Raw genomic sequence first — 15,830 nt, 5'->3', positions numbered from 1 at the left:
TGTTTATGATGGGTGCTTTCGTGTTTATGATGGGTGCTTTCGTGTTTATGATGGGTGCTTTCAGAGGGACGTGTTATGGTATAGCACTAGTTGATACGGGTTCATAACACATGGGCGGTGGGGTAGCCTAGTGGTTAAAGCGTTCGCTCTTCACGCCGAAGACCCGGTTTCGAATCCCCACATGGGTACAATGTGTGAAACCATTTCTGGTAACCCCGCCGTGATATTGCTGGAATATTGCTAAAAGCGGCGTAAAACCTAACTCACTCACCCATAAACACATGCTCAAGATATAGTCGTAAATCGATTCCGCGATTGGCAGACAATTCTTACAGGTTTTGAAAGGGATATTCCGATTCTTTATTTATGTTCTTCAGTATAAGAGTACAGTATTGTCTTAAACACGCATCACGACAATGTTGATGAGGTTTGTACAAATGTATTTGTTTATTCCACTAGAGATCACTCTGTCTTGCGATAGGGCTGGTCATCCTCATCCTGAGTCCTGACGCTGATCAGCGAGTCTATCACCACCTGGACCAGCTTCCGAACACGTGATCCGATGTTCTCACTTAATGTCAGACCCGCATCCGTCACATCACCGGGCGGAACTCTCAACAGGGGCTCGAACTCGTCTTTTAATGACGGCTTTGAATCTACCTGTCTATATGTTTTCTTCAACCCAGGGCTGAATAACTCCTGACACTGAGATTCAACTGAGGACTTTTCTTGTTCGTTTGAAGCTGTCAATACAACTTCAGATACATGCTCTGGGTTAAACGTAGACACTGTTTTCAGAATTTCAGACATATCTCCGGCTTCTCTGTCTGGAAGTAGAAAATACAAAATTATTGACAGATTGTCACATGCACACAATTGCATTCCAGCTTACCTTGCTAGAGTTCGTGTTAATTAAATCAAAATCATTTACTCAATGTAAGTCTATTTATTTCAATTATTCAATGTTTGAGTGTTCAACGTCGATATCCCGAAGATAAGTGTCAGTGACGTCACTTCAACTCGTATGGGTTAGACTTGATCTTCAGTAACCCATGCTTGTCGTAGAAGCGACAAACGGGTGGTAAGGCTCGCTGACCTGGTTGACATGTCATCGTATCCCAATTGCATAGATCGATGATCAGGCTGTTGATCACTGGACTGTCTGGTCCAGACTCGATTATTACGGACCACCGCCATAGAGTTGGAAAATTGCTGAGTGCGGCGTTAAAACTAAAATCACACACTCACTCACTCCAACTCATATGTTTATTATGAATTTGCCGAACGTCAGTGTCAGTGAGTGTAATAACTAAAACGGTATCATCGTCGTGTTACCCATATCCAAATAATATTCAGAACTGAATTAATTCTATATTCAGTCTGACACGCATATAGTTTAACTCCATGTGTGGGTAAGAGGGCTCGCAACACCACATTTGTGTCATAAAGCCTAACTGGCTGACGGCGGTATCGCTCCCCTGCTGCAAGGAACTTTACTCATACTATCAACTACCAGAATACTCCAGCTTAAATATACTCATGGAAACAAATAAAGGAACACGTGGAAGTACAAGTGTTCCTTTATTTATTCCAGACTTTCACCACACAGTGCAATACATACCTCGTGAAGAAACCTGGAAAAGAACAACGGAACACTTGTACTTTCATGTGTTCCCTTATTCGTTTCCATGAGTATATTTTACGTGGAAATACAATGAATAGTGCTGCTGTGCCATAAAACAATACTCACTCACCCATTCTCTTCATAAACAATGGATGGAATGGTATTACCAGCGACGGGTCCGTTACCTTTCAACAATAAAACACGTTGAACATAGAGATTTTTTCTGGGTTACATCTTCTTTTTATTCTTGAGTACAACGTTTCAGGGCTTGTTCTGGCCCCATCATCAGGTAAAACTGAGTTACTGTTCAGTTTTGCACCTGATGATCAGAGGAGAGAAACTCCAAACTCGAATAAAGAAAGAAGATGTAACAAGCATCTATATTCATCAAATATCATCTTTTTAAAATGCCAATCAAGCATCTAATAAAACACGTCTTTAATATGTGACTGTGGAGACTCGTACTATTGGCGGATCCCCCTCCTGAACTTTTGAAAATGACTAAAGACCACATTGAAGTTAACGTTTTGCATGAGCCCTGAACACCCTCACCCCACTTCCTGTAAGAATCAAAGGACATCAATCCTCTGTGAAGAAGAAAGACTCCAAATCCGCCATCTCTGACCACACCAAACTCACCTAGACCACAACATCCGTTAGAACAGCATCAATGTAGTCACCAGTAATCATACCCACTACAAGATCAGAAAACTACTAGAAGCCATTCACATCAAGAGACTCCAACCGGCCATGAACAGAGACCAAGGATATTACATCCCCACTGCCTACAACCAACTCATCACCAAGCAATCTTAATCCCATTATTCTCCTGTCTGTCATATCACTGACTTCATCCCTATAATCCCCCCATAGCTTATTCTGTTTGTGTAACAAATGTCTTCTTGTGTAAACATCCTCCAACCTTGTAAATCAACCTCAATTGTGCAGCATCAATGATTTACTGTTCAAAGTTTATTATATATATATAAACCTAGCCTTCAGTATTGTACATCACTTGCTTGCTTGACAACGGTGTTAGAAGCTACACGGAAACATCGCTGAAATTATGTTAAAGAAGTTGTATATCCATAAAACTCTCCTCGTTGTTCATCCACACCAACTTCTAAATGCCACTCAAAGAAATAAAACACGTTTATTGGTTAACCTACTTTAACAACCTAATTATTATTAGGATTGGTTTTGAGCCCACGAGCTTTGAGCTGCTGTTATGCACCTACCTTGGGATTAGCCCGTAATCAGATTAATATAAATTAATTAATGCTGGTCTAATTATATTCATGTACGTGCCTGAATCGCTGTTCTCTCAGGCACATTTAAGCCCTTGAACTTTAGACATCTATGACTAACACGACCTGCTCAATGTGTGGTCTCACTAATACCTAATCTGACGTGATTCCGGGTTAGGAAGGTTCCCAGCAACCTGTTCTTGTATCACGAGAGATGACTTGATGAACCGGTTGGTTAGGCTCCATGACTTCGTTAATTACGCGTTATTGTTACCCTAATGAAACTGGGCGTTGATCTTAACCTCTCGCATCTTCCGTTTCAAAGATACCATCGTGGCGCCAAGGTTTATCAGAAACTCAATGCTTTAACGAAAGCCTTACGACTGTCGTAGCGCTAAAAGGTGATCGTAACTCACATACTTTAACGAAGCCGCCACGACTGTCGTAGCGCTAAAGGTGATCGTAACTCCACATACTTTAACACGAAGACTTGCGACTGTCGTAGCGCTAAAGTGATCGTAACTCACATACTTTAACGAAGCCTTACGACTGTCGTAGCGCTAAAGGTGATCGTAACTCACATGCTTTAACGAAGACTTGCGACTGTCGTAGCGCTAAGGTGATCGTAACTCCCGCATACTTTAACGTAGATTTGCGACTGTCGTAGCACTAAAGGTGATCGTAACTCACATACTTTAACGAAGATTTGCGACTGTCGTAGCACTAAGGTGATCGTAACTCACATACTTTTAACTAAGACCACCGACTGCCGTAGCACTAAAGGTGATCGTAACTCCACATACTTTAACGTAGATTTTGCGACTGTCGTAGCACTAAGGTTGCTCGTAACTCACATACTTTAACGTAGATTTGCGACTGTCGTAGCACTAAGGTGATCGTAACTCACATACTTTAACGAAGACCTACGACTGTCGTAGCTCTGCGATCACGTGTGAACGGTGTGATGCAAGAACAAGGTTTACAATCGAGGCGAGGCTTGGTTGGCCAGCAGATGTTAAGACGCATTTCACTTTGTAGCGCTACAGACCTCAAATGCCTCTGCTTAAAGGTCACATGCAACGTAAAACACAACTTTGCAGATTCTGTTACCTTTCGGTATGGACTTACCGGAAACAAATTATCAAAAATGCAAATTCAACTTATAAAGGATTGAAAATAACGTGATGAAAAAAACCGCGCGAAATCGGAGTTCAAACGATTCACTAATTTCCCCCCAGCGCTTGGGGGAATTGAAGTGGTTTCAACAGCTGAGCTGCGCTCATAGCACATGCGCAGTGAAATAGGTTCGCGCAGCTTGGAAGTGGGTTGTCCGGTGAAGGCTTTGGTGTGAGCTATTTTTCTAATGTTTTGTTGATATTCACAGGCGCGAGCTTTTTATATGTCATTACAGTTGATTACCGATTTAACTGTTTATATAATATCATTTGTCTATTTCACCACACGTTCTTCTTACCGAGTCACTTTCTCAGTTCGATACTTAAAAGCAATGTCATTATTAAGCGTTGACAGAATTTCTAACTGTAATAGATATGTCGTTTTCACAGACAAAACTCAATGTCTGTTTTATTGACACCTATGTATCTGCCCTCCCGTCTGCTAATGACAATATTTAATACACAATTTCAATCACTGACCACATGCAATTTGAACTTAACACCAATTAGGCTATGCACCATAAACAAAACACATTTGATTTATGGCCCCAGTTCGGTCTCTGTTGTTGTCATTGTGTAATTACACAGACAGGCAGGTGTGATACTTGTACACATGACATGTTATGATGTCTGTTAATTGCAAAATATTATACACAAAAAATTGAGCATGTATTTACAAAACCCAACATCTCTCTCTATATACACACACAATGAGCCGTCAGGGCATCTGCAAATGAACCAGCCGTTACACTTGAGTGCACACCCACCCGCTCTGACTGGGTTCGGTATCCCGGCTGCTTCATTTCTTGGGAAGGAAAAACCCAAGTACAAAATATTGCACTTTTGATTTGCGATTGAACGCTTATAATTTTGTTTATATGTTTTTTCATAAACAGCAATGTATATTATATGTCATGAATAAGTGATAATTGTGTTTTAATTATGTTTGATTTTTTGGTTGCATGTGACCTTTAAGTAGGGCGGTGGGGTAGCCTACTGGTTAAAGCGTTCGCTGGTCACGCCGAAGACCCGAGTTCGATTCCCCACATGGGTACAATGTGTGAAGCTCATTTCTGGTGACACCCGCCGTGATATTGCTGGAATATTGCTAAAAGCGGCGTAAAAACAAACTCAGTCAGTCAGTCAGTTATTAATTTGCTGTGAATACTTTTATCCTGCTATTTTCCAATCGTAAAATTGTACACAAAGTTTTTTAAAAAATACCAATATTAATGCAGAGTATCTAATTCTAAAGAAAATAAATTCTCGTACGTTTGGTATTTTGTAAGTCTGTCATACAGACCCTCAAACAAATACATCCAAGAAAGCCTTTGCAAGTCTAAAATATGTGGCAAGTGTCCATTACCACAGTTTCTTAAAATAAGGAAAGTCTCTTGGCTCATTTTCATTATACTTTATCATTATTATTTAGGAACAGTTTTTATGTAAAATATGATCATTTCTCAGACTAGATGTTATTGTAGTATTTTATTGAAAATGTGATTTCTTTTTAGAAATGATATACATGCATCTTTCTCCGTTCCCTCACTTCTAGAAAGATTTCAGAAAAACGACTGAAAGTAAATAGTTTGCTATAAACAATCATGGCGGATACGGTAGCAGTAGATCTGAGACAAAATATAAAAAAGGATTTGAAATTCAATGCTGAATTTTATCAATTGTTTTTCTACGTACACGTTGTATATGTGGAGATCGCTAATGAGCTGATATAAATAAAGATCTAGTTGGCACAATGGATGACCGGACCGGCTGCTCATGTTATAAATCACAGGATCGCTTGACCCAGACTTTATCATTTGGTTATACAACTTAAATATTGCTGACTGTGTAATAAACCACCTTTCAGTCACTCTCTGTATGTGGATGACACGGCAAATGACATACAGTATCTACTGTATAAGGTTTATTAGGGACTTTTAAAACAGTTCGCTATAGCCGTCAGTTCGGTATATCCGTGTTCGTTATAAAAGTATTCTACTGTACATGCATAAACACACCCATAAACGCCCCATTAATCAATCAACCAATACGATAACGCCAGAAATGAGACGCTATCATAAATACATCATCTCTTCCCTCAATATCATCTGTCAGGCAGTCAGAAAAAAACCCCATGAAGTCAGGACTGTCGCTGATACAGATCTATTAACCGACCGTGGCGAGTTGGGGTAATATGGTCGTTTATGCCCCAGAAATCCATGCGATTAAATGGGTCACGTGATCAGGATCGCTGACCTGGCTAGTGCATGTCATCGTATTCCAGATGTGTGTTGTGCTCATGATGTCAATCACCGGATTGTCTTGTCCTGATTTGATCATCCACAGACCGTCATGTAGCCGAGTGAGGCGTTTGATTTCTTGAAACAAACAAGTCCCAGTATCGGAGTGTTTAGATTGGAGTTCGAGAACATTCTCTAAAAGTTGAATTCGAGACTGATTGTGTAATAAAACTTGATCGATGATAGGACACGCGATCTAACGAACTCAGTTTGAGAGTCAACTATCAAACGTCCTGGACCGGAAGCTAAACCAGAAACATTGCGCTGACGGCTTCTTCACTACGGTAGCGAAATTAATTTCTTACACGGTTAATATGTTCTTTGTAATTATTACCTATCAGGAGGTAGACACACTCGTGATCCCTATTGAAAAACAAAGAAATAGGCAGACAAAAAAGAAACGCAGTTGCAACTACAACTTCCGACACATCTTGCCCTGTTCTGCACTAGTGAGCATGGTTTTACGCCGCTTTCTTAGCAATATTCCAGCAATATCACGGCGGGGGACACCAGAAATGGGCTTCACACATTGTGCCCATGCGGATCTTCGGCGTGACGAGAGAACGCTTTAACCAAGCTACCCTACCACCCCCTGTTCTACACTGGTATACCCGTGAACGTCCGGGTTAGAATGAGCCTTCAGTAACCCATGCTTGTCGTAAGAGGCGACTAACGGGATCGGGTGGTCAGGCTCGCTGGCTTGGTTGACACATGTCATCGATTCCCAATTGCGCAGATCGATGCTCATGCTGTTAATCGCAGGATTGTCTAGTCCAGACTCGATTATTTACAGACCGCCGCTATATAGCTGGAATATTGCTGAGTGCGGCGTAAAACTAAACTCACTCACTCACTCACTCTACACTAGTATCACAGTATTATATGACTTGTTTCTTTACACGTCAGGGAGATAGCACTAGGAAGCAGTCGAGGTGAAAACTGTTACCTTGCAACGCGTGACATTTTGGCAAGAGGCAAGATTTCATTATGCTAAAGAAGATCACTGTTTTGAAAATAAGATCCCACCAAGAAGACGTGTAACATTCCCCGCTAGGTATAGTCGATATGCAGTCAATTCAGTCATGACGGCATAACCCATACAATGTGCGCGTCGAGAAAATATATGTGTTTCCAACAGATAACACAACAGAACATAGTCGCCATGGGTTTGCATATTATACACAGAGGTAACAGTTATTGTGACATTGAATATTTTCACTGGTAATCTTGTACGAATTGTACGAAATTTGCAAGGAGCATGATAAATTCGAGGAAAATGGCCATCGATTTGGTTTGAATTTTTTAGTTTTACGCCGCTTCTAGCAATATTCCAGCAATATCACGGCGAGGGACACCAGAAATGGTCTTTACACATTGTTCCCATGTGGGGAATCGAACCCAGGCCTTCAGCGTGACGAGGGGACACTTTAATCCATTAGGCTACCCACCGTCCCTCAAATTGATGGTCGTACACATTGCCTGTAACATATACAGTCTCTGGCTTTTCATTAGAGCTCTGTATTAAGGCATCATTTTATTTTTGTGTTCCAAGTAAAACATGGACATGAGTCGGTCGGTGGGGAAAAAAGAGAAACTTAATAAAGACAAAATTATCCTAATAATGTTCTTGATTCTCTGTTATTGTAATTCTCATTACTATTTCTCGCGTTCTTTGGCCTTGTGGCTGCAACTAATTGAAGATAAATATTTTATATATGACAAGGCGGTACGTTTTAGGTTCGAGTCGGCGGTGTCGGAATGAAAAAAGGTGTCGGTCGGGCGATAAGAAACACAGAAAATAAAAATGCTGCTCTTACATTATGATAATGGTCACAGTTTGGCTTAACACAGTTACGTGACGTCATATACGACGACTGCAATCCAACAACACACTCGTCACGACTCGGCTGTTTTTCGGAAAATGGGTCATCAGAGTCATTTTCACTTTCTGTTGACATTCCGGTTGTCTTTTTAAGCTTGACCGACCACGGCGGAGAGAGACTAGTATGTGTGGGACTAGGCTAGATCGTCTTGTCACGGCGCTCGAGTCGCTGTGTTGACTCCAATGTACATACCTACAGCACTTGCATAGAAACAAAGGCCAGATCTGCAATTGCTACTGGGTTTCTGGGTCGGTATAATTCGTTAGAGCATTGCGTATATTCGGCGATCGTGTCTTCACCACCGAGCTATAAGACAAACTCTTTTTCAGCTACAAACACAAACTACAAAAGTGGCACAAGGACCTTGTCAGTTTGTCACATGTTCTTACTGGAGTCGAACTCGAGAAATACACTTGAATAATACACGAGAAGCTCTCTCGATCTTTGGTGAGAGTCGCGTTCTGGCTCATCAGGCCCTATAGCCAGAAGACCTTTGTAAACCTATCTTTCATATATTACTATCGGTCTGTTGGCGTCTCCAATAATATTGGACGATAATATTAGTGACTGGTAAACCGTGATATATACCCTTCATATTATTGCCTGGGAGGCTGTTGATTTCCTGCAAGGTGCATTCCGTTCAGGACTAGCAATAGCAAAACACATCAACGGTCTCATTCATAGAGTGTACGATCACTACATCTGTACGTAATAGGATGGTGGTGTTACTGTGAAACTTAGTGATATATTACTTCACTATTCATATTCCAGGAGTGGTGGGGTAGCCTGAGTGGTTAAAAGCGTTCGCTCGTCACGCCGAAAGCCGGTTCGATTCCCCATATGAGTACAATGTGTGTCCCCGCCGTGATCTTGCTGTAATATTGCTAAAGCGGTGTAAAACCATACTCACTCACTCACTAGTCATATTCCATGTCTGAATTAACATTAAATACATTCAATGGAGTCTTTCTCGGTGTGGTCAGGTTTGAAATGATGTTACATATATATTCTGGTGAAGTTACTGTTTCAAAAGCGTAACTGGGTTAATTAATACTAAGTCGTAACTTGGTAAAATTTATTTGATGCTTATATGAGGTGGTGAAATGTTGTAAATACTGACTGACTGACTGACTGAGTTTGGTTTTACGCCGCTTAGCAATATTCAACAACATCACGGCAGGGGACGCTAGAAATGGGCTTCACACAAATGTACCCATGTGGGGATTCGAACCCGGGTCTTCGGCGTGACGTGAACGCTTTAACCGATAGAATACCACTTGTAAAGGCTGTGTTAATCAATTGTGAAGTCGTAACGTTGTAAATGTATGTAGTGTATATATTATCAGATATTGATAATAAATATGAAACCATACGTGCTCACAATATGCTGGGGGTTGTGGGGTGGCCTAGTGGTTAAAGCGTCCGCTCGTCGCGTCCGAGACCGGGTCGATTCCCCACATAATTTTAATGTGTGAAGCCCATTTCTGGTGTCCCCGTTGTGATATTGCTGGAATATTGCTAAAAGCTCACCCGCCAATCCATAATATGCTGGATTTATAATAAGCGTTACTGTTGTGAAGACTTAACGTGTTGATTATTTGTAAAACGTAGCTTCGTTAAATGTTTGGTCTGTGATCAATGGCACTATTGTGAAGGCGTAAATACGTTAATTACCTAACTATAGCTATATTCCTTCCATACAACAAGAGTAAATAAATTTAAACATGGTAAAATCAGAGCAATAAATATGTGTGTTCGTCTCACCTGCTTGACTCATTGTTAAGGCTAAAGTCAGCACTTGCATGGCCTCAACATGTCGCAGAACATCTGGAACTCTGTGGCGGCGTCCACCTTTCCGTCACAGGTCACGTCATCACATACACCAAACTCCACTTCGTGAACGCTCTTCAACCTCAGTCGACCGCTGTCCAGTCCACAACACTCATTTCCCTCAACAAGAGACCGCACAGCCCATGTCCTTCACAACAACCTCGATATAAAGGCCAAACTCGGAGACCCGGCTGTCACCTGGTCGCCTGTTCTATAACGCGGTGTTTAAACTTTCACTGACACTTTTTAAAAATGGGGAGATTCCAGTGACACAGTTTCGAGACTCACGGTTGATATCGAGGTGTGCCCGTGTCAAAACACAAGTGTGGTATATCCCTTTGCATGGAATTAGTCACAGGTGCTTGGCTCCAGTCTCTACACACATACCTACATACACAGGTCAAGTAGGTATAACGCGCAAGTCACCAGTCAATGACGCTCATATATCACGTATTCATTACTGCATTGTAGAAGTGACACGGGTCTGTCTTGAGAGGTCGTCTATTGTATCATCCGTCAAGAAACATTCTTGAGTAACACGTATATTTATACATATATACCTGAAGCGTGCCATGCATCTTATCTCGCACCTTAACGTGAGAAAGTAAATATATATCCATGTTCAGGGCATGTGTACCACTCCGTTCAGCCCTTACTAGGTACGTTGATCATTTTAGACTGATCCTCGCATTTGACAGTGTCCGGGATTATGCACACTGTTTAGATTGTGTTTGGTCCTATATTATAAACACTACACACACGGTGCCTTGTCCGATAATGTTGACGTGTGTAGGATATAGACCATTCTCAGAATCTCAGTTGCTGGCATTTTGGTAAACCCAAAGTGCAGTGTAGTGAGCATGGTTTTACGCCGCTTTCTTAGCAATATTCCAGCAATATCACGGCGGGGACACCAGAAATGGGCTTTACATTGTACCCATGTGGGAATTGAACCCGGGTCTTCGGCGTGGCGAGCGAAACGTTTTGATCAACCACTTACTACCTCAATGAAGCGCTTAGCTGTGCGCACACTTGGAAACTATGACACCATCCCCTCTTCAGGTTTCCATATACCAAACTCTGGGAAAATATTTTGGGAATATTTACATAACATTAATATAACGCTGACTCATGCCCCAGGTGCCCTCCAGACATATTGGGTTGTTGGTACAAGATCACGTGTTTCTCCAGTTGGTCTCTAGGACTCGGCCGCGATATAGGTAGACAAAACCCTATGGCCGTGGAAACATTATCATTGGATCATCAATTAAATCTGTGTATCTGTATTTCACTTCGAACAAAATGTATTAAAATTTTATGGTATCGCCCGAACACCTTTCGAAGATAAAAATCCGTATTTGGCCCGGCAGAGGTGTAACGATTTTATGTGCGCATCACACAGTTGTGGTTAGAGTGAGAGAGTGAGTTTAGTTTTACGCAGCTTTTAGCAATATTCTAGCAATGGGCTTCACACATTGTACCCTTGTGGGGAATCGAATCCGGGTCTTCGGCGTGACGACCGAACGCGCTAACCACTACGCCACCGCCCTAGTCGTGGTTAGTGACCGGGGGATATCCCCTTCATCCATTTAGGGGATAACTGTACTGTGTTTGCCGAATTGGGGACGTATACCGGTGGTTATATAGCCGCAAATTTTAGTTATATCGGCGACGCGTAACGTTAAATTTGCCCACAGGAACTTTTTGCCCACAGGAGCTTTGCCCACATGGAACTTTACCCACAGGAACTTTACCCATAACAATTTTTACAGGGGAGGAACCTTGCCCCACAATAATAGTTCCTGGATTCCACACTTGCATACATCTTCAATCGTGTCGCATTGTAGATATAGACTATAGCCCTAGAACAAAGGCTCACGCTTCATCTCTCACCTAGCCATAGTGCAATGTTGTCTTAACAAGACCTTTTTAGGAAGACTCTAGCTAAATTGAGTGAACCCACATAGATTATTGTCAAAAGGCAACTAAATGTCAGAATTGATAGTTCCCATATTTTATCATACCATTTTGAATAGTCCCTGAATATATATAATTTTGATGGTAAAACATAAACCCATTTATATTGAAAGGGCTCCAAGTGAGTTCGGAGAACCTGGGAAATCTAGACTTGCTTCATTTGGGGCTTTAACATTTGCGCATAAGGGAAAATAATTTTTGGTTCAAAGGGACTGTGAGACAGACTACATTTTGAACTACTTCCTTCTCGACGCCGCGTTCGATTACCTTCCCTCAAAACAGAGCCCAACACTCTTTCATACCACCCAGTATTCGTGAATGCAACACGTTTTGAATCATCATCATGTGATAACTACTGGAATTATTCAGCCTCTTACCTATGTGGTTAATTGTATTTGAATCATGTCAGTTTCATTGTGTATATGTTTGTGCATTCTTCCTCCGGTATGATAAAATTATCTTATACTTTAAAATATCTTTTCTTATCTTATCTTGGTTGCTTTATCACCACCAATGGATTTTTCCGGTGGTTATGACCAATATGACCACTTCAAATCATCAACTTTTTAAAAATATGCATTGGAATGGTATAGTTGCACAGTGGTATTCGCATTACGAATGAGAAAATATCTCTTTCGCCGAAGTCTAGCGGTCACATTCTCCTCACAGCGTTAAGGGGAAGCGCTTGCAAATACTTGTTGATGTTAGCGTTGTTTAGAGCCATTATTGAATAATGGCGGGAGGCGTGGAGAGGTAACGTTGGAATATCATTTGCATATAAATGTTGTTTGTGCTAAAATTAGGGTAACATGCGTATTGTCGATAATACAGTGTTTAATTTAGAGCCCTGGCAAATAATCTATTCAAACGTAAAGTGCTTCTTGTGTCCTGTTTAAACAACATCTTAAAAGAAAACAAGTACTTCAGTTTTCGTGCAGTGAATGTTTTCGTAGACCCCGAAGAGAAAGTGTTACTTGGTTTGCGTACTAAGCACACTTTTTTATCCACTGGATGTATAAGGAGCCTTTCGATGTTATCTAGTTTCAACAATCGAGCATTATGGCAGTTCATAAGTGGTGCAGGCGTACAAAGGCCAAAGGTAAGTTGAAATCAGTTTCAATTTGATGTCTGATCTGTTCAATCGTCTAATGTTACATTAAAATCTATTCGATATCTGTTGTATGTACCGTGTGCCGTATGTGTGGTAGTAAATTACAAATTAAGTATCATGTCAAACTATTTCAATTTAATGTTAATGAGAAATATCCCTGAGATTATCGTGGCAGTGATTTAGCAGGAGATAAGATGCTTGGGGGCATATTCACTTTATATGCGACTCTCTATTTTATCAATACAAATTTGAACAATATGATATTTAATGTGACATTGTCATTGAGTCTCCAAATCTTGAAAATCTTATAATCTTCTTATACCACTGTATTCTGTTTCTTATTCTCAATGAATACATCTCTGTGGTGTTTTGACTAAATGACATATTTTGCCCATTTCTTGAAAGGCAAGTAAACATGCTCAAAAAGGTAACTTCATGCTACTTCAGGGCATACTTAATCACAAATGCTTGATCTAAGTTTGACACACACAAGAATAGCATTAAACAGACAACAGGAAATGGCAGGCAAAACCTGTACCCAAAATGAAGAATCCTCCTCTGGGGGAATTCTCACTGGTACCAGTAAACAGGTTACCGATGTTTTACGTAGAACACTATTTCAACAGACTGTCTACCTGCTCCTACCACAGATTTGTTTTATTGCATTACAGGGCTCTCTTAAGACTGTAGCCAAAGAGGATGATATCACTAAACATGGCTTGTTACACATAGTTGATAATGTCAAGATCAAAAGAGGTTTTGTTTCCCCTATTCAGTAGGGCTGGAACGATACACTATGTCACAATATGATACGTATCGCGATATTTTACCTGCGATACGATACATATCACGATACATACACCTTGAAAGAATGACACAGTATTAAGATTTAAGATGATTTATTTCAAGGTATTTGTGTATAACAATAACACTATTGTAATAAACAAACAAGTAACTCTATCATACTTGCGTATGTTTCTCTAAATATGTACTTTAACATGTTTAAGATAATACTGTTTTGAAAAAAAGTTGTGTATCGTTTTGTATCGATACACCAGTCGTCGATACGATAGCTGTATCAAACGTAAATGTATCGTGATGTATCGGTGAATGATCCCAGCCCTACTATTCAGCAATGTATACAATGTGTTTTGTTTGTAGTATGAACAGAAATAGCTGTATATTGAGGTCATGGTATGGAGTGAGTGCTTGTCATCAGGCACAGTGCACACTAGGTTTTCGGGTCTACATTTCTCTTTTTACAGGCCACCATCATAAAAATAGTCTTGGCATTCAGCTGACCGCCTCCGTGGTGTAGTGGTTAGAGTGTTCACCAGGAGAGCGGAAGGTCGTGGGTTCAATACCCCGACCGCGTCATACCAAAAGACGTTAAAATATGGTACTTGTTGGTCACTGCCAGGCTTGGCATTAATGGGTACAACAAGGACTGAGTACGGCTTCCGAGGAGTCAGTATAAATGTGTCTGAGTGGGGTATTCATGCTTCACTGCGGCATGGTATCTCAGTGGGCTAGCACTATAAAACAGCTTAAGTCTGGGCTAGTACAAGCAGTCGCACATACATACATGCATGCATGCCGCGTCGTCATATGAGTGAAATATTCTCAAACCGCGGCGTAAAACCCAATTTCACCTCACCTCTTGGCATTCAGCTAATTACCTAGATGTAATATTTGCATTTTACATAAAATTAGATTTACTGTTTTATTTTTAGGAGTTGATTGCAATAGAGTTGAAGAAAAACAAGACAAAGATATTAGATGGCCTTACCTTCTACAGAAAACAAAGCGTAAGTACCAAGTGTCTCCACTTAAAATTGTTTTAGTCATTTATGTTTGTGGAATTAAAGCTTTTGTCAAATAGACACAAGTCTGCCAAACACAAATATTCCTATAGGAAAATGAGGGTATGGTAGTGTTGTTCTTGAGATTTGCAGTTAATCTTGGGACATAAAGGAAGAAGATGGCTTCTTCGGTGGTGGGGTAGCCTAGTGGTTAAAGCGTTCACTCATCACATGGAAGACTTCGGGTTCCATTCCCCACATGGGTCCAATGTGTGAAGTCCATTTCTAGTGTTCCCGCTGTGATATTGCTGGAATATTGCTTTTATAAAAGCGACATAAAACTAAATTCACTCACTCAAGGTAGTGTTGGGAATTGTTTAAAATCTCATAATTGATGATTGGTTCATTACCATCGATCAATCATCGAAAATTGTTAATGCACAAAAATAAGGAAAAAACCATGTAGTTATTTTGGGGGTTTTGGCAAAATTTCACATCTTTAAAGGATGACTAGTATGATAGGGATTTAAATTTCTTGGTGTCATTAAGATAAATTCAATCATGACTTGGAGCGAGCTTATAGTGCTTATGAAATGTAACAGACAAAACCAACCTTGTGAAAAATATTGTTGATGAAAACAAGTGTTCCAGAATTGTTTGTGTTCGATTATGAGAAAACATGATCGATTGCTTGGTCGTTTAGTCACTGGGACCAATCCTCGATTATTTCAATTAATCGGATCACCACTAACTCAAGGTAGACAGTCGTTGTTCATATCCATCTTGTGCAAAGCTCATTTCAGATCAGCGATATTGTGAACTGACTAGATTTAAATGTAATGAAAGCAACTAATCCATCCAGATTGTTACTGGTCTCAGAC

The 15,830-nt window shown here is 40.6% G+C and overlaps 2 protein-coding genes across 3 annotated transcripts in view; one reads left to right on the top strand and one right to left on the bottom strand.

Moving 5' to 3' along the window:
- Window positions 1-345: 345 nt before the first annotated feature.
- Window positions 346-10,621, bottom strand: LOC124256061. 2 transcript variants are annotated; one of them, XM_046689990.1, is made up of 3 exons: window positions 9,994-10,621; window positions 1,755-1,809; window positions 346-827 (listed from the first exon to the last, which is right to left on the bottom strand). In XM_046689990.1, the coding sequence occupies exons 2-3, from the start codon at window positions 1,765-1,767 to the stop codon at window positions 463-465; spliced, it is 378 nt and encodes a 125-aa protein (XP_046545946.1). In that variant the 5' UTR covers window positions 1,768-1,809; window positions 9,994-10,621; the 3' UTR covers window positions 346-462. The 2 variants fall into 2 exon arrangements, with proteins under 2 accessions (XP_046545946.1, XP_046545945.1); XM_046689989.1 differs by lacking the exon at window positions 1,755-1,809.
- Window positions 10,622-12,738: 2,117 nt separating this feature from the next.
- The window catches only part of LOC124256054 (nucleoporin NUP188-like), an 80,094-nt gene continuing 77,002 nt past the window's right edge, over window positions 12,739-15,830 (top strand). Inside the window, 3 exon segments of the mRNA XM_046689979.1 lie at window positions 12,739-12,789; window positions 13,078-13,135; window positions 14,881-14,955. Of these exon segments, the coding sequence (XP_046545935.1) occupies window positions 12,770-12,789; window positions 13,078-13,135; window positions 14,881-14,955 (153 nt within the window). The 5' untranslated portion in view covers window positions 12,739-12,769.

This window comes from Haliotis rubra, unplaced genomic scaffold (assembly GCF_003918875.1).
Source record: "Haliotis rubra isolate DU_JTF1 unplaced genomic scaffold, ASM391887v1 Scf616, whole genome shotgun sequence".
NCBI classification, from domain to species: domain Eukaryota; kingdom Metazoa; phylum Mollusca; class Gastropoda; order Lepetellida; family Haliotidae; genus Haliotis; species Haliotis rubra.
The sequence above is the reverse complement of the archived record's forward strand: the minus strand, read 5'-3'. Positions and strand labels throughout refer to the sequence as shown.